The 25,504-nt window shown below is 49.8% G+C and overlaps 1 protein-coding gene across 2 annotated transcripts in view; it reads left to right on the top strand.

Annotated features, from left to right (window-relative positions):
- The window catches only part of Sptb (spectrin beta, erythrocytic), a 124,079-nt gene that overhangs the window by 79,347 nt on the left and 19,228 nt on the right, over positions 1 to 25,504 (top strand). For both annotated transcript variants that reach the window (XM_015490117.2, XM_048798498.1), the window contains exons 12-28: positions 498 to 800; positions 1,474 to 1,624; positions 2,301 to 3,171; positions 4,179 to 4,316; positions 9,627 to 10,383; positions 10,831 to 11,033; positions 11,135 to 11,225; positions 12,405 to 12,551; positions 14,546 to 14,809; positions 15,175 to 15,381; positions 15,867 to 15,956; positions 19,666 to 19,944; positions 20,289 to 20,419; positions 21,339 to 21,543; positions 21,817 to 22,191; positions 23,494 to 23,738; positions 25,131 to 25,269. In XM_015490117.2, the coding sequence (XP_015345603.1) occupies positions 498 to 800; positions 1,474 to 1,624; positions 2,301 to 3,171; positions 4,179 to 4,316; positions 9,627 to 10,383; positions 10,831 to 11,033; positions 11,135 to 11,225; positions 12,405 to 12,551; positions 14,546 to 14,809; positions 15,175 to 15,381; positions 15,867 to 15,956; positions 19,666 to 19,944; positions 20,289 to 20,419; positions 21,339 to 21,543; positions 21,817 to 22,191; positions 23,494 to 23,738; positions 25,131 to 25,269 (4,596 nt within the window). The remainder of the gene's footprint in view (positions 1 to 497; positions 801 to 1,473; positions 1,625 to 2,300; positions 3,172 to 4,178; positions 4,317 to 9,626; positions 10,384 to 10,830; positions 11,034 to 11,134; positions 11,226 to 12,404; positions 12,552 to 14,545; positions 14,810 to 15,174; positions 15,382 to 15,866; positions 15,957 to 19,665; positions 19,945 to 20,288; positions 20,420 to 21,338; positions 21,544 to 21,816; positions 22,192 to 23,493; positions 23,739 to 25,130; positions 25,270 to 25,504) is intronic.

Genomic DNA, 25,504 nt, shown 5'->3' with positions numbered 1-25,504 from the left:
CTGATTCTCCATCAGAGCATCTGTTCCCTCCTACTTAGAGCTTAGAATGAAATTAAATTCTGTCCAGAAAGGGGGTAGCGAGTATATTGAGAGCAATGGAGAGTGTATGTGCGCCCCAGATAGCACAAGGGTAAACCATCTGTTCGCAGCTTTGTGGCTTCTGAGAGCAAGCAGTCCCTCCTACCCAGAATCAGACAGGTCCTCTCTTGGCAGGGTGGGGGAGTGCCAGCAGGCCACCAGAGCTCTGCTAGTAATACGCCTGTCACATCACCCACGAGTGTGACACAGAGAATAAAATAAGGGACTGCTTTTAAAGGTTCTTGCAAGACATTTCGTTTTTGGAACTTGGCTCTGATAAGATAGACTGTCAAAAGACAGCAGACTGTCTCCTCGCTGGGAGTGCGCTTTCTCACCCAGCCGTTGTGCTGAAGGGACCTGCTCGCTCTCTACATTTGGGAATGAACTCTGAACTGCCTATTGTTGTCCCTGGGGTACAGGATAACTTTGGGTACGACCTGGCAGCTGTAGAGGCTGCCAAGAAGAAGCACGAGGCCATCGAGACTGACACAGCTGCCTATGAAGAGCGGGTGAAGGCCCTGGAGGACCTGGCCCAGGAGCTGGAGAAGGAGAATTACCACGACCAGAAGCGCATCATGGCCCGCAAGGACAACATCCTGCGCCTGTGGAGCTACCTGCAGGAGCTGCTGCGGTCCCGGCGCCAGAGGCTCGAGACCACCCTGGCGCTGCAGAAGCTCTTTCAGGACATGCTGCACAGCATCAACTGGATGGACGAGATCAAGGTGGGCCCCAGGGACCACCTACCCCTTCCCCTACCCACCCCAAGTGGGTTCACCATGGGCCTTCGTGGCCCTGCAGTTAGCATATGCTCCCTTAGATACCGTTTAGCCAATCATATCCCTGAAGCAAAATGGAGAAACTGAGGCAGTAGAGTGTCAACATCATCTGCCTGTCTGCTGCTTGGCTCATTCTGCTCCATCCAGGCAGATGTCACCATCCCATGTACACAGTATCCCCAGTGACCAAGAAATCTTGGGTTTGTGGTCACTAGGGGCCAGCCTGCCGGATCAAGAAGAGACAGGCATTAATCAGGAGCCTGGAGAATCAGGCTGACACTGGTTGGAATCCACTCACAATATAGGAACAACCAGAGTCTGAACTCTCCCCTGTACTCCAGTGGGTCTTGACCAAGGAAGTCACATCAGACTGACTGCAGAGCTTTCTAAAAATGCACATGCCCAAGCCTCGAGACTGATGTAGTAGACGAATACGGGGCTTGGGCTTTCCGTAGGACTGTCCATGGGTGATTCCAATGGGCACCCTCTGCATGAACTCCTGCTAGTTTCTTCTGTAGTTTCTTCTGTCCTGAGCAGCAGCTCCGATACATGGACATGCCCTTGGGAGGGGTCCCATCTCTTCACTTCTTTTTGTCTGCTCTATCATGTCCTCCACCAGGCTCACCTATTGTCTGCTGAGTTTGGGAAGCACTTGTTGGAGGTTGAGGACTTGCTACAGAAGCACAAGTTGATGGAGGCTGACATCGCCATCCAAGGGGACAAAGTCAAGGCCATCATCGCAGCCACCCTGCAGTTCACTGAGGGGAAAGGTGAGCCCAAAGGTGTCTCCTATGGCCAGAGCCCCATCCTCTGGCCTGACACCCACTTTGGATATATCTTTAGAATTCTGCTTCTTTCATCAAGTGATAGTGCATGAAACTTGAGGATAGCCAAGCTCTCCAGATAGCAGGCAGCTGCCTTGGAATCTATACTCAGGAAACATTCAGAGCACTAATAAGACATCGTCCATCTTCCATTCTCTTTGCTAGTTCATTATGGCTGAGACCATTTAAATTTTTAGTTTCTGGTCTTAAATAGAAGATCTCACTGCCTCCTTAAAATTTCATTCTAAACTTTTTAATATCATGGACTGGGGATATAGCTCAGTGATGGAGTACATGCCCACCACACACAAGGCATGATTGCACACAAGCAGTTTGAATGCAATCCCCAATATTGCAAATAAATAAATAAATAATGTTGTATCATGCATTTCTATTGAGAACTGATTTAACTTTTAATCTCTCTTATTCCTAAAGTTTAGTGGGAACCAATGATAAAGAATTTGGCCTGACCTCTGAGTAACTGAGAACTCTGGAATCCAATCCCAAAGCCCCAACAAGATAGTAGCTTCGAGAGTGTATGGTTCTTAATCTGGTAACCGAGCTGAAAGTTGCCTATAAATAAAGCCCTTCCCTATAGTCATCCTCCCTCTTCCTATTCCAGGGTACCAACCTTGTGACCCCCAGATCATCCAGGACCGTGTCAGCCACCTGGAGCAGTGTTTTGGGGAGCTGAGTGACATGGCAGCTGGGCGGAAGGCACAGCTAGAGCAGTCCAAGAGGCTCTGGAAGTTCTTTTGGGAGATGGATGAGGCCGAGAGCTGGATCAAGGAGAAAGAGCAAATCTACTCCTCCTTGGACTATGGCAAGGACCTGACCAGTGTGCTCATCTTACAGCGCAAACACAAAGCCTTCGAGGATGAGCTGCGCGGGCTGGATGCCCACCTGGGGCAGATTTTTCAGGAGGCCGAAGGCATTATTGCACGCAAGCAGTACGGGTACCCGAGGATAGAGGCCCGCGTCAAGGAGGTGTCGGGCCAGTGGGACCAGCTGAAGGAGCTGGCTGCCTTTCGTAAAAAGAATCTCCAGGATGCGGAGAACTTCTTCCAGTTCCAGGGAGACGCAGACGATCTGAAGGCCTGGCTGCAAGATGCCCACCGGCTGCTCTCTGGTGAAGATGTGGGGCAGGATGAAGGGGCCACGCGGGCCCTGGGGAAGAAGCACAAGGACTTCCTAGAGGAGCTGGAAGAGAGCCGAGGGGTGATGGAGCACCTGGAACAGCAGGCCCAGGATTTTCCCCAAGAATTTCGGGATTCCCCCGATGTGACCAACAGGCTACAGGCCCTCCGGCAGCTCTACCAGCAGGTGGTGGCCCAGGCGGACTTGCGTGGGCAGAGGCTGCAGGACGCCCTGGACCTGTATACAGTGTTTGGGGAGACGGATGCCTGTGAGCTGTGGATGGGCGAGAAGGAAAAGTGGCTGAAGGAGATGGAAATCCCAGACACCCTGGAGGATCTGGAGGTCGTGCAGCACAGGTCAGAGGGGCTCAGCCTCTGCTCACCTCCCCAGCCAAGGCCTGGGTGCCACCTTCCACCTCTAGGTCAGCAGGGGTCTCTGAGAGTCAAAGGATATCCTTGGTGCAAATTTCAGGTGGTAGGAGCCCTGAGTTCTGTTCTGGCTTTGTGGCTTTGGGCGCTTCACCCATTGGGCTCCTCACAGGGATTTGCTAGTCCAGTTGCTGAGTTCCTTCTCAGCTCTAGCAACCTTTGCTCAAGGAATTGAATGTGGAAAGTAGGAGCTGGTGAGGATAAAGGGGCTGTGAAGCTATGACTGTGCCAGTTCTAGTGTCCTGTGACAGTCCCTAAGCCACAGAACTCCAAGCAGCTGCAGAGACCAGTTTGTAAACTAGCAGTCTGCAAGGCCACCCTCACTTCTGGTGTTCTGATTCCAGCAGCCTTCTGGAAGGGGAGGCATGTTCAGTGTGTGCATGGAGGAGAGGCAGCATCTCAGCAGCCTAAGCTCAGAATCCAGGGATAGAGGAGGATAGAGGCTGCTCCCCAGAGCCATGCTCAGGTGGCCCCGCACTGATGCCTGAAGGTCCTGGGCTCTTACCCAAGAAGGCTGACCTTCATAATTCCAAAGCCCACTCCCCTTGGCAGCTCTCCCTTGTCTACTCAGGAATGGAGCATATCCTTGCACTACAGAGGGCATCCTTTGGGTCAGGGTATCAGGGAGTGGAACCAGGTCCAAGAGCAGTAATCAAGACGTTGGAAGTGTGGCAGGTGGTCAATGGGTGATTGACTCCTCTGCCCGTAAACACTCCGTAACCTCTTTAGAGACCTCCCTTCCCTTCAAACTTCTCCATGGAGCCACCAGCCCTCTCCCAACCTGATCTAGGAAATGCTAAACCACGGAATTGAACCCATGAACCAGAAAAAAAGGGTGTGCCAGAATATCTGTCCCCATTTCCTCCTCACCTGAACAAATGGTTTTAGGAAGCAGAAGGAAAAAGCACCTCACTGCTCCTCATTTTCTCTATCAGGTTTGACATCTTGGACCAGGAGATGAAGACTTTGAAGGGTCAGATCGAAAGCGTGAACCTTGCTGCCAACAGCTTGGTGGAGAGTGGCCACCCACGCAGTGGGGAAGTGCGGCAGTACCAGGACCACCTGAACACCAGGTCAGGTGTGGTGGGACTTGGGCTGGGGGTACCTGAAGTATCCCTTGTGGCTATGCAGTGCCACATTAGTACCTTCAGTGCCCCTGTCTTTCTCAGCCACAGTCTTATACCTAGACCTGGGGCTGTGCAGCTAGGAGGAAAATCTGTGGTGAGCAGCAGGGTGAGCAACCAGGAGGAGAGCCGCGGTCACTGAGCTTTGATGGCTGCACATGGATAGAAGGGGTTATAGACACTTGCGCTGGAAGGGACTTCTGAGTCCATTTAGATCAGCTGTATGGTACTCATGCCATATTTCCCTGGACATGCTTGGGCAGGGAAAATTGCTTTCTGAGAGCTCTTAAGTACTGTCCATAAAAGAATGCTCCCGCCTGTGCCAAAATGCAGCATCGATAATAAGGTTGGCTTGAATGAAGAAGAGAATTAGCAGGGAGCCTCGAGCAAGCTTCATGGTTGGAACAAAAAACAGGCCCCAAGGAGCCTTTAGAGAGGGGGTGCTTTCAGTGCAGGATGTAATTGCTCATTAGTTCTCGAAGGATCTCTAAGGACAGAGCAAATGCCTGCAGTCTCTGTTTTTACCCTAGGCTCTGCACACACACTGCCATGTGTTCTACACTTAGGCTTGAGCCTCACTCTGCCTGGGGTAATCTGGAAGATGGGCTTAGGGAAGACCTTGTTGTAAAGAAATGGACCTGCACAGTGGAGACTCCACTGAGGGCCTAAGGGAAAGCAGGCAGGAGTGAGATAGATACTTTGGAGCTACTAGAATGGGGTTGATTGTCTCAGCCCTCAAGGATGGAGACTGTAGTTCAGAAGATCCCTTTATAAGTCTGGTGTTTATGCAGAGCAGGGAGACACCTCTTCACTCTTCTTTAAGCTTGTTAGGTTGTGTGTGAGAGAAAGGCAGTGGGAGTGATTGAAAGATTGAAAGACTGAGAGATTATTGTAGTTGCTGCTTAACTGAGGAAATTAGAGCCGTCTAAATCAGAGGAACTTCCAGATAGGAAGAACTTGTCAGCTGCACAGTGAACTGAAGCCAGAGACTCTTGATCTTTACAGACCCCTGATGCATGCCTCATCCCAAGTGAAAAATATCAAAGTGCCTGCCATTCTTAGATGAGGGAAAATCTGAGGCTTTAATAATGGTAAGATGGTTCTGCATTGAGTCTGAGAGTTGAAAAGGCTCAAGAAGTCATCTGGTCTACCAGGCATGGGAAGCCCACCCTCTCACAATGCAACTCACCCTCTTTTGGGCAACTTCTTTTGGTTAGAATGCCTGATTCCATGTTCAGTGGAAATTGCCTCCTGGAACTTGTACGTGTGGCTTTTGTTCACTCTGATACTTAGAGATGTTAAAATTTATTCTGATTCATCTTCCATGTGTAGCTCTTCAAATAGTTTTCAAAACAACTATTCTACTCCTCCACCCCAGTCCTACTTCCCTGCATCTGCTCTTCTCTGCCACTGCGCTTGTCCTCTGGTCCCTATCCTGTCTGTCCTTTAGGCCAGTGCAAGTTCATCTCCTTCCCATTTTCCCAGATGAAAAATGATCTTTCCCTCCTTTGCACTGGTTTCAAGCTTCACATCCTGCGTTGAATTATAATTAAAGTCACACATCACTTAACACAGGAATACACTCTGAGAAATGAGTCATTAGGCAATTTCATCATCATGTGACCATTGTAGATAGAGTGTACTTATGTAAACTTAAATGGTCTAGCCCACAACACACCTGTGCTCTAAGGGTGTGTGTGTATGTGTGTGTGTTACAGTCTGTTGTTCCTAGAGCCACAATGCACAAAACAACATGAGATTAAATCAAGCACAAGAAAAAATTATGCAATCGAGACACGGTAAACATGAAATATTTGAGGCTGCTGGCTGACACAGCACACTGTTTCATAATAAACTTTTACAAGCAGAAGGAGCACACTCTAAAATAACATTCAGGAGTAGGTATAGTTAATATGTAGACCAGTAACATAGAACCAAGGAAGTAGCTCAATGGTACAGCCCTGGCCTAGCACGTGCAAGGCCCTGGGTTCAATACCTGGCACCACAAAAAAATACCACTGAGTAACAGTCATTTATTATTGTTATCAAGTATTATGTACTGTATGTAATTGTGTGTGCTAGACTTTATACAACCGGCAATGCAGTAGGCCTTACACCAGCGTCACCACAACCAGGTAGGTAACATGCTGCACTGTGACTTTTCTACAACTGCAACATATTTCTTAAGTGGTAGGCATCACAAATGAAATATCGTTATATGTGCAGGACTGTATGTATGTGTGAGCTGAAGGACTTGCCTACTTTTCCTATAGGCAAACAAAGGGCTTTATCTCTACCTATGCCCACCATGTTTTGCATAACAACCACATTCTGGTCTTAGGTTCACTCTGTTTGGAATATTCTTTTCCCAGATATCCACTTGGCCTGCTTTCCTACATTCTTGAGGCCTCGGCTCCATGTCAGCTTACTGGAAGAGCCCTCCCTGACCACCCCATGAAAGAAGCACACTGTCCTCACCAGTCCTCTCTGCCTCTGTACCATAATCTGGCTTTATTTTTTTTTCTTTGCATGTTATCACTCTTGGTGATTACAGATGCATGTATTCATCCCTGCCCACTTGAGTGAAAACAAGATTTTCTGTTCTTTGCCATATTCCCAGTGCCCAGGTCAGTGTACTACACACAGCATGTGAAAGTTGTGTGACAGATGCTTAGTGAATGAGTGAACAGGGACAAAGCTGAAATATTTCTGCCTACTTGGCACATATGAGTCATTCAAATGCTCATCGAATGTGTGATCATCTTCACTCTGCATTCTAGTTAACCAAGATTTTTCTAAAAAATCTTGGGCCCAGGACCAACACTGGGTTCCCAGTGTTGCCTGATGCCAGTAAATAGAGTGGATATACCAACTTCCTCCTTGGAGATGGTGCTATGTAAGAGGAAAGTGTGGATTGGGAGGAAGACTAGACCCAACCCCAGCTTCTCTCCTTATGGGGGCTTCACTTGGTGGCTGCATGGAGGCCACACAGGAAAGGCCTGGACAATCACGTTGGGACCTCTTGCCCAGGGGCACAGCCAGACCCTCTTGCAGGGGCATTTCACTGTCAATTCAGAATGATTTTACACCAACTTGGAGAAAGCCTTCAGCTTCTTTCCCCTGGCTTCCCACCCTCAGAGGAGCGTCTGTGTGCCAGGCACAGAATCCCCTTAGAGCACAGGGACCTCATCATCTAGGAGGAGAGCTGAGAAGTCCTCAGGTCTTGCTTTTCTCGCTCATGGTCTTCCCAATCCCTTCCCATGGGAAAGCCTTCTTTCTGCAGACCTGTCTTTCAGAGCAGACTATCCACTGTTGTCTACTTTGGGAATGACACAGTGCCTTCCACCTGGCCTGTCTACCTAGGCCCTCCACTTCCAACACCTGGGTGCTGGGATACAAAGATGAAAGAGAGTCTCAGGATCCTCCTCCTCCTCCTCTTCTTCTTCAAATATTTTTAGTTGTAGATGGACACAATACTTTTATATTTATTTTTATTTTTATGTGGTGCTGAGGATCGAACCCAGTGCCTCACATATGCTAGGTGAGCGCTCCACCTCTGAGCCCCAGCCCCAGCCCCTCAGGGTCCTCTTCTTAAATAGCTCACCTCAGTGGAGGCACAGCTCAGGTGGCGTCTGTGAAATCTGTCCTCATCTCCTCATCACTCCTTACAGCTCCCTTCATCCTCTCTGCCTTATTTGTGCCATGTACACGGTCCTTTATACAATAGATATTTTGTGAGCTTGGCTTATTTTTTTCTCTAAGTCATATACTCCATAGTTCAAGATCTGGTTTTGTCAGTATTCTTCCAAAGTCTAATCTAATGCTTCATTCCCTTGTGGGTAATAGAAGAGAGATGGGTTCAATTGGTGCATGAGCAGTGCACATCCTCTCATGTACTTATATATTATAATGGTGCAGAATGAGAAAGCCTGGGCCAGGGAGGTACCTCTAGTAATCTGGCCTAGCTGATAGGCAACTCTTTTTTTTTGTACTGGGGATTGAACCCAGGGGTGTTTAACCACTGAGCCACATCTCCAGCCCTTTTTAATATTTTATTTAGTGACAGGGTCTCACTGAGTTGCTTAGGGCCTCACTAAATTGCTAAGGCTGACTTTGAACTCATGATCTTCCAGCAGAAAGCCTCCTGAGCTTCTGGGATGATGGGTGTGTGCCACCGTGCCTGGCTTGATGGGTAACTCTTTAAAAGAGGCTTATGTGCTGTGGAGCAACCCAGGTCCTTGGTATATTTCCCTGTTTCATAGCAACACTGCACTTGATGGTTAAGATAATGTTACCTATTTTAATTAAGATCCCAGCCAAAGTCTTCCTCCCTCTCCTCTTTCTCTTCTTCCTCTTCCTCCTGCTCTTTTTCACCAGGCCTCTTTTCTTTTAGGCTCTAGGGAATTTTTAACATGTCTGGGCAAGGCAGGGTTTCTCTGGCACTCTTATGTCCTAAAGTATCCTTGAAGTTAATCAAGTGAGCTTTCTAATTATTTTCAACATTTCTAAAACTCTGGGGAAGTTGTATACAGATGCTTCGTGACTTATGATGGAGTTACAGCCTGAAAAGTCTGTTGTAAACTGAAAATATTTTAAGTAGACAATGCATTTTGGCCAGGCACAGTGGCACTACTCCCAGCTACTTGGGAACCTAAAGTAAGAGGATTCCTTGAGACCATCCTGGGCAACATAATGAGACCCTGCCTCAAAAAAGAAAAAAAAATGCATTTTCTCTGCCTAACCTACCAAACATCCTAGTTTAGAACACAGAACACCAGAAAGCATCCATTATTTACCCTCATGGTCTCATGGTTGACTGGAACAGCAGCCCACTGCCCCTGCCCAGTATCTCCAGGGAATATTGTAATTTTTATCAATAGCCCAGGAAAAGATCAAAATTCAAAGTATGGTTTCTACTGAATGCCTGTTGCTTCTGCACCACTGAGAAGCTGAACTTTGTGTATGCCCAAAGTCCAGCTACACATGCGACCTCAACTTGCAAGTTCCCTTACCTGTGGTTGGGAATCACATCACTGCTTGCCCCTTGCTGATCAGAGATCTGATTGTTGGTTAGATATCTCTTGAGTAAAATTAGACAAATGAATTTTGCTCATCCAGTTTGTTAGGTAGATACTTTTTGTTTTTCAGCATACAAGGTCTATGGTGGGGACTGGGTGGAAATCTGGGAAGGGATACTCTCTAGGAAGAGTTAAGGAACAAGGTATCTCTTTCCTCTGGGGTCTCATCCCACTCTGGCAGGTGGCAGGAATTCCAGAACATGGTGTCAGAGCGGCGGGAGGCGGTGGACTCAGCCCTCAGGGTGCACAACTACTGCGTGGACTGTGAGGAGACCGGCAAGTGGATATCAGACAAGACGAGTGTTGTGGAATCTACAAAGGACCTGGGGCGGGACCTGGCAGGTGTCATTGCCATCCAGAGAAAGCTGACAGGACTGGAGCGTGATGTGGCCGCAATCCAGGCCCGCGTGGGTGCCCTAGAGCGTGAGTCTCAGCGGCTGATGGAGTCACACCCCGAACTGAAGGAGGACATTGGGTCGCGGCAGGCATATGTTGAGGAGCTGTGGAAGGGCCTGCAGGAAGCCCTGAAGGGCCAGGAGGCCTCGCTGGGTGAAGCCAGTCAGCTGCAGACCTTCCTGCAGGATCTAGATGACTTCCAGACCTGGCTGTCCTTGGCCCAGAAGGCTGTGGCTTCTGAGGACATGCCTGAGTCATTCCCAGAGGCTGAGCAGCTCCTGCAGCAGCATAAATCCATCAAGGATGAGATTGATGGGCACGAAGAAAGCTTCAAGAAGGTGAAGGCTTCCGGAGAGAAGGTGATCCAAGGCCAGACAGACCCGGAGTACGTGCTTCTAGGCCAGCGACTGGAGGGTCTGGATATGGGCTGGGACGCCCTGTGCCGGATGTGGGAGAGCCGCGGCCGTTCCCTCGAACAGTGCCTCGGCTTTCAGGAGTTCCAGAAAGATGCCAAGCAGGCCGAAGCCATCCTCAGCAGCCAGGTAGAGGGGCATGCAGGGCTGGGGCTCTCTTGGGGCAACGTCATTGGTGGTGAGACTTCAAATGAGCCGTAGAACTTTGGGGCCAAATGATGCTTTCCTTGGGCTCTTCATAGTGACTAACTGGGGTGGGGATGGGGGTCTCTTTCTTCTTCCTCATGTGCCTCTTCCAGCCTTGAGTCCCAGACTGTCTTGTTCTCGGGTCAGTCAGAAGTTACAGAAGTGAATCTTGCCCTGGTTGCTGCTCCCTTTCCGTGTGACTTTAGACACACCGTTCACCGGGTACCCTGGGTACTCTTTGCCCCAGCATAGAGTCTTCTTTTTGCCCAATTCTAAGGGATGCCATTCACACCTCAGCCCCTGCGACTGCATGTGGTGTTACTGCTTGGCAGGAGCCCTCACCACCTCCTCAGCTAGTCCTCATGCCTTGTCTGGAAACTTCCTTCACAGGAATACACTCTGACTCACACGGAGCCCCCAGACTCCCTAGAAGGTGCAGAGGCTGGGATCCGCAAGTTCGAGGATTTCTTGGTGTCTTTGGACAGCAACCGGGAAAAGGTCTTGAGTCCCGTGGACTCTGGAAACAAGCTGGTAGCTGAAGGAAACCTGTACTCTGACAAGATCAAGGAGAAGGTGCAGCTGATTGAAGAAAGGTATTCTCTGCTTCGAGCTACCTAGACTACCCAGGGGTTTGGGGTGTTGGGCAAGGGCCCAGATTCAGCGTTATGGTGATGGGTTTTGGCTTCCCTTCTAGACACCAGAACAACAATGAGAATGCCCAGAAGCTCTCGGTTCTTCTGAGAGACAACCTAGAGCTACAGAACTTCCTCCAGAACTGCCAGGAGGTGAGGCCATCAGGCAGGGCTCGCTTTCCAGGAGATTGCTGTCTGGGAGCAAAGTGTCCTAGAGGTGGGAGGTCACAGGAATTCTTTCTCACCTAGGAGTGGTAGGATTTCACGAATGGAGAACTGAGGGTCCTCAGCAGCCTAGGTCATCCTCTAAAGCTTCAATTCCACATCCTTCCTTCTCCCCACCTCCCAACCAATCCAAAAAGTCATCCTTTGATTGGCTAGATTTAGGATAGGGATTCTCAAGGAGTAGTCTGAGAATTCTCTATATTGGAATCACCCAAGGGCCTGAACAGGACTGGCTTCAAGAGCGTGTAACCCTGTGCTTGGTAATGTCCTGATGTTGCCATCTGAAAACTTGTGATACCTTTGAACATCTTTATTTTTCTCTGGGCCTTACAAATTGTGGAGCCAGTCTTGGCCCTTGTTAAAGCAGACTCCTGGGCCCCACCTGGGCACTGTTAAGTCAGGACCTTAAGGAACAGGGGAGAGAAGGATGCATCTGAAACAAATCTCCCAGTCGGAAAACTGCTGGCTCAGAAGGTCCTTGCTCATCTGGGACTCACTCTATAAGGAAAGACTTTAATCTGCCCTCCCAAGTCCTTCCATTGACAGGAATTCCTTTGTCATGGGGCTTTCCCTGACTTCCTCCCTACAATCCCCTTTCTTCCTAGTCCAGACAATTTTGTATTCATCTCCCTCTGCCCTTGGCACAAGACAAGCTTGGTATGGTGCCAGGACATCTTGGAAGCATTGAATGCTCATCTCAGTTCTTCCTTTCTTTTTAATTATAGGATCTGTCCCTGGCCTCTCCCTCACATACCATTTTCTCTGTGTTTATCAATGATTTCTCAACCTACTGCCAAGGAGGGATTTTATCCATCCATTCAGTAAAAACTTACTGAGCTCCTATAATATACCAGGCCCTGTGCTAGATCCTGGAAATAGGGAGAGAAGAATAAATAATCCCTGGTCTCACATCACATACTCTCTAGTGAGGAAAATATATCTATGGCCACATTATAGCCTAGGGATCCAGAGTTAAGAGATTAGTTCTCTTCTGTGCTCATGCTTCCTCCCCTGGATCTCTTTCTGGTCAAAAATGTACGGTCAGGGAATGTTGGCAGTTGGCAATGACAACCCGCCATCAGACCATCAGACTGTTTCTGCCCACAGCTTACTCTCTGGATCAATGACAAATTGCTGACTACCCCGGATATCTCCTATGATGAAGCTCGCAATCTTCACAACAAATGGCTGAAGCACCAGGCATTTCTAGCAGAGCTGGAGTCCCACCAAGGGTGGCTTGAGAACATTGATGCAGTAAGTAGAATGAGTGGGTGGTGGGAAACTCTCTGCTCAGATATTGTTTTGGTCAGCATTTTTGTTGCTGGGACCAAAACAATTTTAAAAAACCTAACAAGAACAATTTTAGAGGAGGAAAAGTTTATTTGGTGCTCATGGCTTCAGAGGTCTCAGTCTGTGGATGGCTAGCTCCATTGCTCTGGGCCCAAGATGAGGCAGGACTTCATGGCCGAAAAGTGGGGTGGAGGAAAGCAGGTCAAGACATGGCCACCAAGAAGCAGAGAGAGGTTTCCACTCAACAAGGACAAAAATATAGATCCTAAAGGCAAGCCCCAGGAACCCACCTCCACCAGCCATACCCTACCTGCCTACAGGGGATTGATGCACTGATTAGATTAAAACTCTCATAACCCTATCATTTCACCTCTAAACTTTCTTGCATTATCTCACAATGAGCTTTTGGGGGACACTAAATATCTCAACCATAACAGATATATGCATGAGAATAGGGCTTCACCCACAACAAAGACACTGTCCTGAAGCTTGCTGGACAGTATAGAATTTGGCAGTGAAAAAAACTTTTCTAAATAGTTGTTCAATCTTCAGAGATCCCGATTCAACAAGTCTTTTTTTAAAAAAAATTTTTTAGTTGTAGATGGACACAATATCTTTTTTATTTTATTTTATTTTTACATGGTGCTTAGGATCAAACCCAGTGCCTCAAACATGCCAGGCAAGCACTCTACTATTGAGCCACAACCCCAGCCCCAGCAAGTCTTATTAAGTCTGGTCATAACTGGTGCCTCTTATGGATCCCCTGATTTGAGACAGTCCAGGGCAATGAAGACACCCAGTTGGAGCTTTCAACATCCGTGCTAGGACAGTAGATGTTTCTGTTTGCCTTTTATTATCCTTACCAGGACTCCAGTACTGTCCTGACAGGGTCAGGGGAATACATGAAATGACCAGAGTCATCCAAGCAAGCTATTAACCCTCATTGTTTGGATGGGCAAAATTTCCAGGAAGCAATCATTCATAGCCCTCATAGTCCTCTGGATAGAGGACTGCTCTCTAATGAGCTTGCCCAGTAACAGGGGTTAGATCTGGGAATCATGTCCCTGTGCTCAGCCTGCTGTTCCTGTCCAGGAAGAAGCAGGCCTAGGGTCCACACAAAGCCATGCTGTGCAGCAGTTAATGGTGCAGCCTCTGGAGCCAGATAATTTGGCTCCCTTGCCTCCCTGAGCCTCAGATTCATCTCTGAAATAAGGATAATAATAGCACATAAGCAATGGAGTTGAGTGCTGAATACTTAAGGACAAGTAACGAACTCAAGATAGTATTTGGCAATTGTAAGACTTGATAAGCCAGGTGTAGTGGCGCATGCCTGTAATCCCAGTGACTCAGGAGCCAGAGACAGGAGGATTGTAAGTTCAAGGCCAACATCAGCAATTTAGCAAGGTCCTGTAATCAAAATAAAAGGGTTGGGGATGTAGCTCAGTAGTTCAATTCCCAGTACCAAAATAAATAAATCAATTCAGGAATAAAATAAAAATAAAAGATTCTCCATAAACATTGACTACTGTTGGATGTATATGCCTCTAGGCTTAAGTCCTATCACATGATATGCACCCCATAAAAATACTCTTAGACAGGCAAAAACCAGATAAGGCAACCTCAATAATTAAAGGTATCACCAAAGGTTAACGTCAACCTCTGGAACCCCAAGGAAGGTTTCTGGGATGCTTGAACCTGGATAGATCACGAATCTTTTGTGTTTTCAGTACCAGCTGACCCCTATCTCCGGCCCCCCGTACAGTGGTCTCCCTGAATTGTTTACCCTCAATGATTCCAGGGGCTCAGATCCATTTCAGTGGAACCTTACCAAATCAAGTTCTGTGCTGATTCTTTGCCTTACTGACCTCCACTCCAAAAGCCCCTTGCAACAGCCTGGAATGGGACTGCTCAGAGGCCACCGAAGCCTCAGAGGGTGAGCTATCTCCATTCCCCCACAGGAAGGAAGGCAGCTGAAGGAGGAGAAGCCCCAATTTGAAGCTGTGGTGTCCCAGAGGCTGGACACACTGCACCGGCTCTGGGATGAGCTGCAAGCCACCACCAAGGAGAAGACCCTACAACTCTCTGCCGCCAGGAGCTCCGACCTGCGCTTGCAGACCCACGCCGACCTCAACAAATGGATCAGCGCCATGGAGGACCAGCTTCGGTCAGATGACCCGGGCAAGGACCTGACCAGCGTCAACCGGATGTTGGCTAAGTTGAAGGCACGTGAGCAGGCTGTAGACTCAAACTGTTAGACTATGAAAGATCTTGGGGAGGAAACCTGAAACCATAAAGCAAGTGCCGTTGTTCCTCCTGGTGGACTTGCTTTTATCATGTGAAAATGTCTTATGATTCACAATCCATCCCCTAACCCCTTTGGCAGTACGCTCCAATAAAAGGATGCATAAGAAATATGGGGCAGGTACTCAGAGGAGGGAAGGATGAGTGAGGGCAGCCAGGGAGACTTCTTGGAGGAGGCTGAGCTCAAGCTGGGGCTAACAGGATAGGCGGGGGATAGATGGGTGGAGAGCCAGGAGGGACTGCCCAGGTGCTGAGGCCAGTGCTGTGCTATCCCATTGTGTCTCAGAGAGTGGAGGACCAGGTGAATGTGCGGAAGGAGGAGCTGCAGGAGCTGTTTGGCCAGGCACCCTCACTGGGAGAAGAGGCGGGAGACGCTGACCTGAGCATCGAGAAGAGATTCCTGGACCTCCTGGAACCTCTGGGGAAGAGGAGGAAGCAGCTGGAATTATCCAAAGCCAAGCTGCAGATCAGCCGCGACTTAGAGGATGAGACGGTGCGTGGGCTGCAGCCTCTCCACCCCCCAGGGCTGAGCCGCCAGCTGCTACCAGGAGTAGCTGGCCACTGCCCACAGCAGTTCTTGGCAGCAGATGACTGCTCATCTCACCCACTTATTTCATAGGGTTGCTGTGATGATTGCATTAATTTGGGAAGCCAAGCCAAGCCAGTGCTTTTTGGATGGTAACTCATTAGTCCCTGGCTGATTTTGATGGTGATGAGCCTGGGATTTAGGTTCAGACAGCCTTGGGTTCAAGATCCAGCCTATGGCTTGCTCACAGTCTGGCCAGGAACAAGTTCTTTGGAACCTCAGTTCAAAATATCAGAACATCCCTATCTATAAAATAGTGGGTGGGGGACCCTAATGGGTGTTGGGAGGAACCAGGGAGACTGCTGACAATGCACTCTCAGGCCCTTGATGGTTACTTGGGAGAAAGTGGCTGTGTTTGTCATCAGCTATCCCCCCGCCTTTTGTCTCTGCAGCTATGGGTGGAGGAGAGGCTGCCACTGGCCCAGTCAGCCGACTATGGCACTAACCTGCAAACAGTGCAGCTGTTCATGAAGAAGAATCAGGTAAGACCTGTCTCACCTGGTCAGTGCACCTGCCTCTCCCTGCCCCTACCTGGCTGGGGTATAGCCCAACCCTTATCTGCAGAAGGTCAGCCATAGCAGATTATTGCTCCTGTTAGGGACTTGGGGATCCGTAAACTGTATTTGAAGTCTCACTGCAAAAAGAGCAGAGAGAACTCTGGGAGGATCCCAGAAGAAGGAGAAATCATGATACTTGGGGATTTGGGGCCATTCAGTCTCCATCAGGCTCGGGTGGGTGCAGGACCCTGGAGCCCCTGGCCTGGATTTAATGTGTTTTCACAGTCCTGAATTCAGTGGCTTCCCCAAGAGAAGCTGATAACTCCTGGGTTTTCTGCCCTAACACTGCCTTGTTCTCTTTGAGGGCTGAGCTTGGAAAGTGTGCTGTCATCAAGGTACATAGGCCCCACTTCTCCAGTGGGCTCAAACCCCATGAGAAAGCTGCTGAACTTGGACTTAGAGTCCTAGAAGCAAACATCCAACTGCTGTTCAGCTCTCTTAGGCCAGACTGGGCCCTGGTCACAATTCTGGACATAGCAGATGCCAAATACTTCCTCTGTGTCAGAGCAGCAGAGGGAACCTGAATCTTCAAGGAAGCCAGCTGGGTGGGGTCACAGTGGCTTCATGTCTGGTCAGGAGCTGGCCTCAGTCCCTTCTCTTGGGCAGAGAGTCCCTTTTCCTGCCTGGTCAGCTCTCTGGATCAACAAGGAGAGCCCAGGAACTTAGATCCCAGAAAAGAGCAATGTGTCCCAGAGTGTCACGTCAGTACTGCAACTCCTTGGGGAAGGAAGGTCATGGCACGGCAAGCACTCCCGTCCTCCCAAATAACTGCAGCTGCCATCTGCTCCCAGACCACTGGAGCCCAGCAACTGTGCAAAGGCACGAACTATATTCAGAGAGGTTTCTCCAAAGCTCCCCGGGAACCTTTGTTTCCAGTTGACATGATCTAATCATCAAGGCTCCAGTGGCCACACGCGAGGACTTGCGCTAGGGGATGGTAGAGATTCAGGCTCAGTTGATGCCACAGCCTTCAGTTATAGGAGGAAGGCTGATGGGAGAAAGTGTCCCCGGGACCTCAGTTTCCTCAGTTGTGCAATGAGCCACCTCTAGTCTTTCCAGCACCGAAGACTTTTGAGTCTGTTGAGCCTCAGTAAGTATTAGCACCTAGAGGTTTCCACTCCCCTGGCCGGCAGCTGCTATTTCAGGAAAAGGGCAAGACAAATACAGATGGGGTTGCTCTAACCAAGAAGGAAAGGAAGCTCTTCAGAGAGTGTGGCTGCCCTAGTAAAGACTATTTGGGTCTAGGCTGCTAAAGCACAAGCCCTTGTATCCCTTCCTCCCTGAAAACCCTCCATGGAAGGGGTTCTGACTTCAGTGCCCGTTGGCCTGGGGGGCTTGTTCAACACAGTTGCTAGGCTTTACTGGGTGGTGGTGGGGGAGCCCAATGATTTGCATTTCTAGCTAGGCTCCAGATGCAGCGAGCTGGAGCCCCCACTTTGAGAACCACTGTTCTAGCAGCTGTCCGTTATAGCCAGAACACATCCTGCAAGGTGGCTGCACATTAAAAGTCACTTGGGGAACTTTTAAACATACAAATGCCAGGTCTCACCCCAGATTCATTGATTAGTATCTCTGTGAGTGGGGCCCCGGCTGCACCTGTTTTCCTGGAGTATTGAATGTGCCGCCAGGGTTAAGAGCCGTCGCCTCGCCTGGTCTAGTTTCTGCCTACCTCTAAATCACATCACTTGTCCCATTCAGCCCCCTTCACTAGCTCTTCTCTTCCAGCCCTTGTAGCATCACACAGTCCAGGCTCCTTTCCACCCCAGGGCCTTTGCATGGACTCATATCTTGTGCTGGGAACACTCACCCCAAACCTTTGGTTGCCTCCCTCTCACTGTTCATGGCTCCCTCCAAGGTCTTCGCCTCAGAAGGCTCTTCCTGACTCTCCTAGCCAAAGGAGCCACCACCACAGCCTGGTAGCCCTTCTTCATTCCACTGTGTATTTTCCCCGTAGCACCAAGGGAAGATGGCCCAGACTCCATTTATTTCCATGCTCACATCTGTTTCCTCTGTGAGACTAGGAACTTTAAGAGGGCACAGGTCTTCTTCTTCTCTCCATTTAGTCCCTAGTCCCTAGAACAGGATCTGGTATGTACATAATACCTTAATAAATTGTGGAATGAATGAAAACAGGGAGAAAGACATCATAGATACGTACCCCAGAAAGACTAGAGGGCAATTGCTTAAAAAGAGATAGAAATACCTTTTTAAGGCACCAGGCAGAGGTCATAAGACCTCAGAGAAAGTAAAGAGGCCGACTAGAGCTGGCAACATGGGCTATTTGTATACAATTGCACAGCCCACAGAAAATCCTCAAAAATTAAGATTTTGAATATAAAGTACAAAAACGTATTTCACCAGGTTAGATACCTTGTGGATCTTACTATTCTAGCATTTTTCTTTTCTTCTTTTTTTGCATTTTTTCTTTTTAAAATATTTTTTTTAGTTATGGATGGACATGATAACTTTATTTTTATATTGATAAATAAAAATAATAATATTGACAAATGAAAATGGGGAAATGGTGCTGAGGATTGAACTCAGGGCCTCACACGTGCTAGGTAAGTGCTCCACCACTGAGCCACAACCCAAAACCCCATAGTTTAACATTTTTCTTTTTCTTTGTTTCTTTTTTTTTTTTTTTGGTACTGGTAATTGAACCCAGGGGTGCTTTATCACTGAGCTATATCCCCAGCAACCCCCACACTTTAAAAAAAAATTATTTTGAGACAGAGTATCACTAAGTTACGGATGCGGGTCTAAACTTGCGATTCTCCTGACTCAGCCTCCCAGGCTACTGGGATTACAGGTGTGCATCACTGAGCCCAGTTTCATAAATATTTAAAGTGCTGGCAGTCACCATTCTACCTCTGTGGACTCTCGCTTCTGCCTTCTAGATGGATTTTAAAGGCATGGGGAAATGGCCTTTAAAAGAGAGAGAAGAAACAAGGTGTAAAGAGGCCAAGAATCATATGAGAAGCAGCTAGTGTGACTTCAAGGACCCAGAAAGGATCCTGTATGTGTGTCCGGGCCTCCTGAAGGCAAAGGTGACCCAGTCATCAGAGGCAGAGGAAAAGGCCATTTTGGTAACCAAAGGCTCAGAAAGGAAATAATACACTTTTTCACAAAGGTTTGATAAATAAAAATAGGGAAAAACAAAACCAAACCCCAGACTCTACACAGGGACAGCCACCAACTGTCCTTGTATCTGGAGCAAAAGCTGCTGAAAGATGTCAGGTGGCCATTCCAAGATTGCTTTCCTTCCCTCCAGTGTGTACACCTAAGAGATCAAGCTCTGTTGAGCAGAGGCAGGGTATGGAGCAGTCGAGAGCCCAGGCTTTGGAATTGGGTGGGGCTCTGTTCCCTCCTGGCTCTGCCACCGGCTGCCAGCAAGTTCCTTCATTGCCATGTGCCAGTTCCCAAATGCTACTCTCAGAAAGCTATGAGGGTCGAAGGAGGAGGCACAGGTGTGTTTGGCGTCCTGCTGGCAGGTGGTCACGGGCAGCTTTATTATCATCACCTGCTCTGCTTTAGCAGGTGGCGGAGAGAGGCCCACAGTGCCCTGGTCCTGCAGAAATGGGCTCCCATACCTGGTGGGAGGACTCTGCCCCTGAACCCTTCCTTATGGTCACAGACACTGCAGAACGAGATCCTGGGCCACGCGCCGCGGGTGGAGGACGTGCTGCAGCGGGGACGGCAGCTCGTGGAGACAGCGGAGATGGACCTCCAGGACATCGAGGAACGCCTGGGGCACCTGCAAGACTCGTGGGCGGCGCTGCGGGAGGCGGCGGCTGGGCGGCTGCAGCGCCTGCGGGATGCCCACGAGGCGCAGCAGTACTACCTGGACGCCGGGGAGGCCGAGGCCTGGATCAGCGAGCAGGAGCTCTACGTCTTCTCTGATGAGCCCCCCAAGGTCTTCTGGGCCAGGGGCTGCCAGCTGGGGTGCCCAGATGGACAGGAGCGCTGGAGCGGGCAGTGAGCGGGGTGGAAAGAGTGGGGAGGCGGTGTACAGGGGACCCAGGCAATCTCCCTGCCTGTGGAGAGGGCTGGGCGAAGGGAAGGGTCTCTCAAAGCTGGGTTGAGTTAGGAAGTTTTCATGGGGACAGCAGCTTGGCAGTGGGCCTGTGAGGAAGGGCACGGAGCAGGCGACAGCAGGTGAGCCAGAAAGGCAAAAGGTGGGCAGGAGGGGCAGGCACACGGCTCTCTCCTCACTGGGCACCTCCAAACTCTGTGGCACTGACCTCTGCTGCCTCCTAGGATGAAGAGGGTGCCATCGTGATGCTCAAGCGGCACTTGAGGCAGCAGCGCACCGTGGAGGAGTATGGGAGGAACATGAAGCAGCTAGCCGGCCGGGCCCAGAGCCTGCTGTCCGCGGGACACCCCGAGGGGTGCGTGTGTCTCCTGAAGTGACTCGGCAGGTCATGGGCATCAGGCCAGGAGCCCCACCAACCAAAATCCCTCCAGGTCCAAGAAAGGAAAATCGGAACAGTGTTCCCAAATATAGAAGTTTCTGGACTGTGGATTGGCCCAGTCCCATGTTATGCTTTGGTCTTGCGGGAGGGACTCCAATGTGGGCCACCTGAGGCCTGGTTTGCAAAAAAAAAAAAAAAAAAAATCAGAGAATGGAATAGCAAAACTATGCGTTGGTTGAACTTAAAGCTGCAGTCTTTTGAAGAATTAGAATATGCTGTGAGATACTGAAGACTAATTTTGCTTTTCTTTTTGTGGTTCAGAAGGTACTTCCAGACCTCATAAAATCCTCAGCAGAATCCTATGTCAAAGCAAAAGTAGAAAATTACACCTGTCAGAACTGTTGAGTTGCAGGGATTCTGCATAAATTAGAACCCACTGACCAGATTCCTCAGGCTGCCCTAGTTGTAGCCCTGTCCTCTGCTGCCTTTAGGGCATCCTCCACTGTATCCTCGCAGCCACACAGCTCCCAGGGAACCCCAAGGACCGAGCCCCTGAAGAGCTAGGCAGGGGAACTGCTGCCGGAGCCCTCTCAGCACTGTCCCATCGGCCTCCTGTGTACCTGAGAGCTTCCCAGAGGGAGGGCTACAGCAGCAAGTGTCACACCAGGACAGAACTCCATGACAGAGTCCTGCCCTCCCCTGAGGCACTGTGGCCAAACGGGTCATTCCTTCTCTCACCAACTCTTCCCCAAGAAAAACCACTATCACTTCCCTTAAGCTTCACTCCCCACCAGTCCGTGCTAGGGATCTAGGGAGGCGTAGGTCAGCTCCTCTGAGTCAGCTGCTCTGGGTTCTTGCTGGCCATCTTTAAGGGATTTCTTGGATTGAATTCCAGGGAACAGATAATCAGACTTCAGGGGCAAGTGGATAAGCAGTATGCAGGGCTGAAGGACATGGCAGAGGAACGCAGGCGGAAGCTGGAGAACATGTACCATCTGTTCCAGCTGAAGAGAGAGGCTGACGACCTGGAACAGTGGATTACAGAAAAGGAGATGGTGGCCTCGTCCCAAGAAATGGGGCAAGACTTTGACCACGTGACTGTGAGTACCACAGCTCCTGCCTTCTCTGCAGTAGACACAGACAGCCATGGTTCCAGACCCTCACGGTGCTCCTACCACTGCAGGGCATCGCAAAGGGATTCAGTCACACTAGGGTGAAGTGTGGCCAGCGGGCTCAGGCCGCCCTGGGGAAAAACTGAGAGTCAGGGTCAGATGGTCACAGTGGCCACCTAGCAGCATCTGCAGCTGAGAGCATGATGACACCCGTCTGCCCCTGAGCCCCACTAACCCCATTTCTGTCTGCCCCATGTTTAGATGCTTCGGGACAAATTCCGAGACTTTGCCCGGGAGACTGGGGCCATCGGGCAGGAGCGGGTGGACAATGTGAATGCCATCATTGAGCGACTCATCGATGCAGGCCACAGCGAGGCGGCCACCATCGCCGAGTGGAAGGACGGGCTGAATGACATGTGGGCAGACCTGCTGGAGCTCATCGATACCCGCATGCAGCTGCTGGCGGCCTCCTATGACCTGCACCGCTACTTCTACACAGGGGTGGAGATCCTGGGCCTCATCGAGGAGAAGCACCGCGAGCTGCCTGAGGATGTGGGGTTGGACGCCAGCACTGCTGAGTCCTTCCACCGGGTGCACACGGCCTTCGAGCGGGAGCTCCACTTGCTGGGAGTGCAGGTACCCACAAGTGCCATCACCCACCTGGCTCCTGGAGGGGAACCTTCTAGAATGGGCACCTGGTGATTTCTCTTCCTGAGAGAACTAACAGCTCAGAACAGGGAGTAGTGGCTTTCAGATGCTCTTTAACTTCAGAAGTACTTTAAACTGAATTCTCACAAAAAAACCAATGCATAAAAATACCTTATGCAATATTATTAGCTAATGCATAGTGCTCTTCTAGCACTGTTCTAAGCGATATATGCAGCACTGGATCCTCATAGCCCCCCTCTGAGGTACTAACACTGTCTGCATTTTGTAGAAGAGGAAAGCAAGGTGCAGAGAGCCAGTTAGTGGCCTGGGAACGTGCAGATACCCAGTGGAGCCAGGACTGAGGCTTTGGTGCTCTGGCCATGGGCCCTACATACATAGTCCCCAGGCAGGCCAATCTTTCCCGTGGGAGCTGGGGCATTCCCAAGATCTGCTTTCTCAACACTCTTAATCACTGGGATATTTGCTGAGGCACCTCTGCAGATCCCTAGGGTTTCCCCAGAGCTTGGTGTGATAGAACAAGACAAAGGTGAGAGGCCCCAGCTGCCAAAGGTTCCCCAGGCCTCCACTGGCTATGCAGTCCCAGGCCAGCCCAGTGGGGTTCAGGGATGACACCAAGGTAGGTCGGGCTGGGCCCCTGGTTCACCTGGAAGTAGACCTTTCAGAGATTTATCTGACAGAGAAGGTGGGACCTGGTGTGCAGCCATTGTGCTTGGTGGTACCAGAATCCCTGAGACAGGAGTAGCCACACTGAGGTCTCAGGAATGAGAATTTGTTGTCCCTGAGAATCTGATGCAGCTCCTTCCTGAAGATGTGGTGGTGGTTAAGAACAGGGGCCCAGGAGCACAGCTCTAACCCAGCTGTCCCTTTGACCAGGTAGTATGAGGGAACTTGGGCCATTTACTTGGCCTTGCTATGCCTTAGTTTCCTCATCTCAAAAGCAGGGATAATGAAATTCCCTTTCCATGGGATTGTTGCAAGGATGCAAAGTTAACATAAACTGTCTAGAATGGTGCCTGGTTCACACTTGCTCTCGTTATAGTACCTCTAAGGAGATCAAAGGGTATTGAGTTGCTGTCACTCCCAAATACTCATCAAATTCCTTGGATAGACAGAGGCGCCCAAGCAGGGATCCTTCTACAGCATCTGCTGGGCAGAGGATGGAGCCTTCCTATGGTGCTCTGGGGAGGAGACAAGAGACAGATGTCCTTCCAGTGCCAGGCCTGAGATGCCTCTGTTCAAGGAACAATGTCTGGTTTTGCCTGACCACAGGTACAGCAGTTCCAGGATGTGGCTACCCGCCTGCAGACAGCATACGCCGGGGAAAAGGCAGACGCCATCCAGAGCAAGGAACAGGAGGTATCTGCCGCTTGGCAGGCATTGCTAGATGCCTGTGCTGGGCGCCGGACTCAACTCGTGGACACGGCAGACAAGTTCCGCTTCTTCAGCATGGTCCGGGATCTGCTTTCCTGGATGGAGGGTATCATCCGGCAGATCGATACCCAGGAGAGGCCCAGGTAAGGGGGCATCCTCCATGATAGGTGAGGCTGGCAGACAAGGGTGCTGCCCAGGGCTCCTCCTCTCCTAAGGGGCACCTGAGGTGAATTCCTCAGTGGCTCAGGTTCTGGGAGCACTGACCATTTCAGAGTAAAGGGAGAAATTCAGCCTGTCCAGCAGGGACAGTGACCACTGTCAACTCACACTTTCAAAGCTGGACAGGTCCAAGACAGGTCCATGGGACCTTCCCCAAGTTCCAGCATATGGGGCCGTTCTCCTAAAACTCAGGATAGAGCTGATTATCCCTGAAAGGTGGGGTCAGGCTCCTGAGCAGTGAGCACCAGTGAGCTCTGAGCTCTCCGCCCAGTTAGTGTCCATTTAGTAATTATTGACAACTCTCTGTCCCTCTGCCTACAAGACACCCACCTCAGTGACCATACTGTTATCTTTAACATTTTTATTGAGATATAATTCACACACTATACTTAATCCATTTAAAGTGTTCCATTCAGTGGTATTTATCTATTCCTAGTTTGTTTTGTTTTGTTTTTGTTACCAGGGATTGAACCCAGGGGTGCTTAACCATTGAGCCACATCTCTAGCCCTTTTTAAAATATATTTTATTTAGAGATAGGATGTTGCTAAATTGCTTAGGGCTTCCCTAAGCTGCTGAGACTGGCTTTGAACTCGAGATCTTCCTGCCTCAGCTTCCTGAGCTGCTGAGATTTTAGGTGTGCGTCACTGCGCTCAGCTATATATTCCTAGTTACACAACTATCAACTACAATCCAGATTTAGGAGATTTTCATCACCCCCCACCACCAAATAAGCTCATCCCCATTAGTAGCCACTCACTTTGCTTCTTGCCCCAGATCCCTGGCAGCCACCACTTTCTATCTCCTTAGATTTGCCCATTCTGAACATTTTTCATAGAAATGGAATCACATAATATATTGTCTTTTGTGAATGGCTTTTTTCACTTAGTCTGTTTACAAGATTCATTCTTGTTGTACCATGAAGCAGTACCTCATTCCTTTTTTTAAAAAAAAAATTTTTTTGATGATGAATACAATACCTTTATTTTATTTCTTTTTCTGTGGTGCTGAGGATCCAACCCAGGGCCTCACACATGCTAGGCAAGTGCTCTACCACTGAGCCACACCTCATTCCTTTCTATTGTTGAATAGTATCCCCTGGCTGCTTCTGGGGACCCATGCCCTGGCCACTAGCCATGGGAAGGCATTAGGACATCAGTGTTCCTGGTGGGGCTGGACTTCCTGGCTGAGCAGAGAGACAGGAGGGAGCTGGCCAGACTCCCTGAAGCAAGTGAGAGGCAGCCCCCCCCCCCACTGCCAGAGTGACCCAGAGTTTCCTTCTTCCCCAACTGCCTCCCTGGCCCTGTCCTGCCCCCAGGGATGTGTCCTCCGTGGAACTACTCTTGAAGTATCACCAGGGCATCAAGTCAGAGATCAACACCCGGGCCAAGAACTTCAGCACCTGCCTGGAGCTCGGGGAGTCCTTGCTACAGCGGCAACACCAGGCTTCAGAGGAGGTGAGCCCCTTCGTGTCCTTGTCCCCATATTACTGGCCAGGCAGCTTCTTGGTAGGGCAGTGGGGGAACTTCTGAGGAACTTATCTTTCACTTATGGAGCATCAGGTCTGCCTGTGGGTCAGGAATCAGAGCCACACCCAGCCTATTCTCCATCTTAAGGAGTTGGCCTCTCACTAGAGGAGAGCAGGCTCGCCATCTACCCATCACCCATAGGTGCGCATGCTTAGAAGTCGAT

The sequence above is a fragment of the Marmota marmota genome, unplaced genomic scaffold (genome assembly GCF_001458135.2).
Source record: "Marmota marmota marmota unplaced genomic scaffold, marMar, whole genome shotgun sequence".
Classification (NCBI taxonomy): domain Eukaryota; kingdom Metazoa; phylum Chordata; class Mammalia; order Rodentia; family Sciuridae; genus Marmota; species Marmota marmota.
Note: the sequence above shows the minus strand (reverse complement) of the source record. Positions and strands in the feature narration are given on the sequence as shown.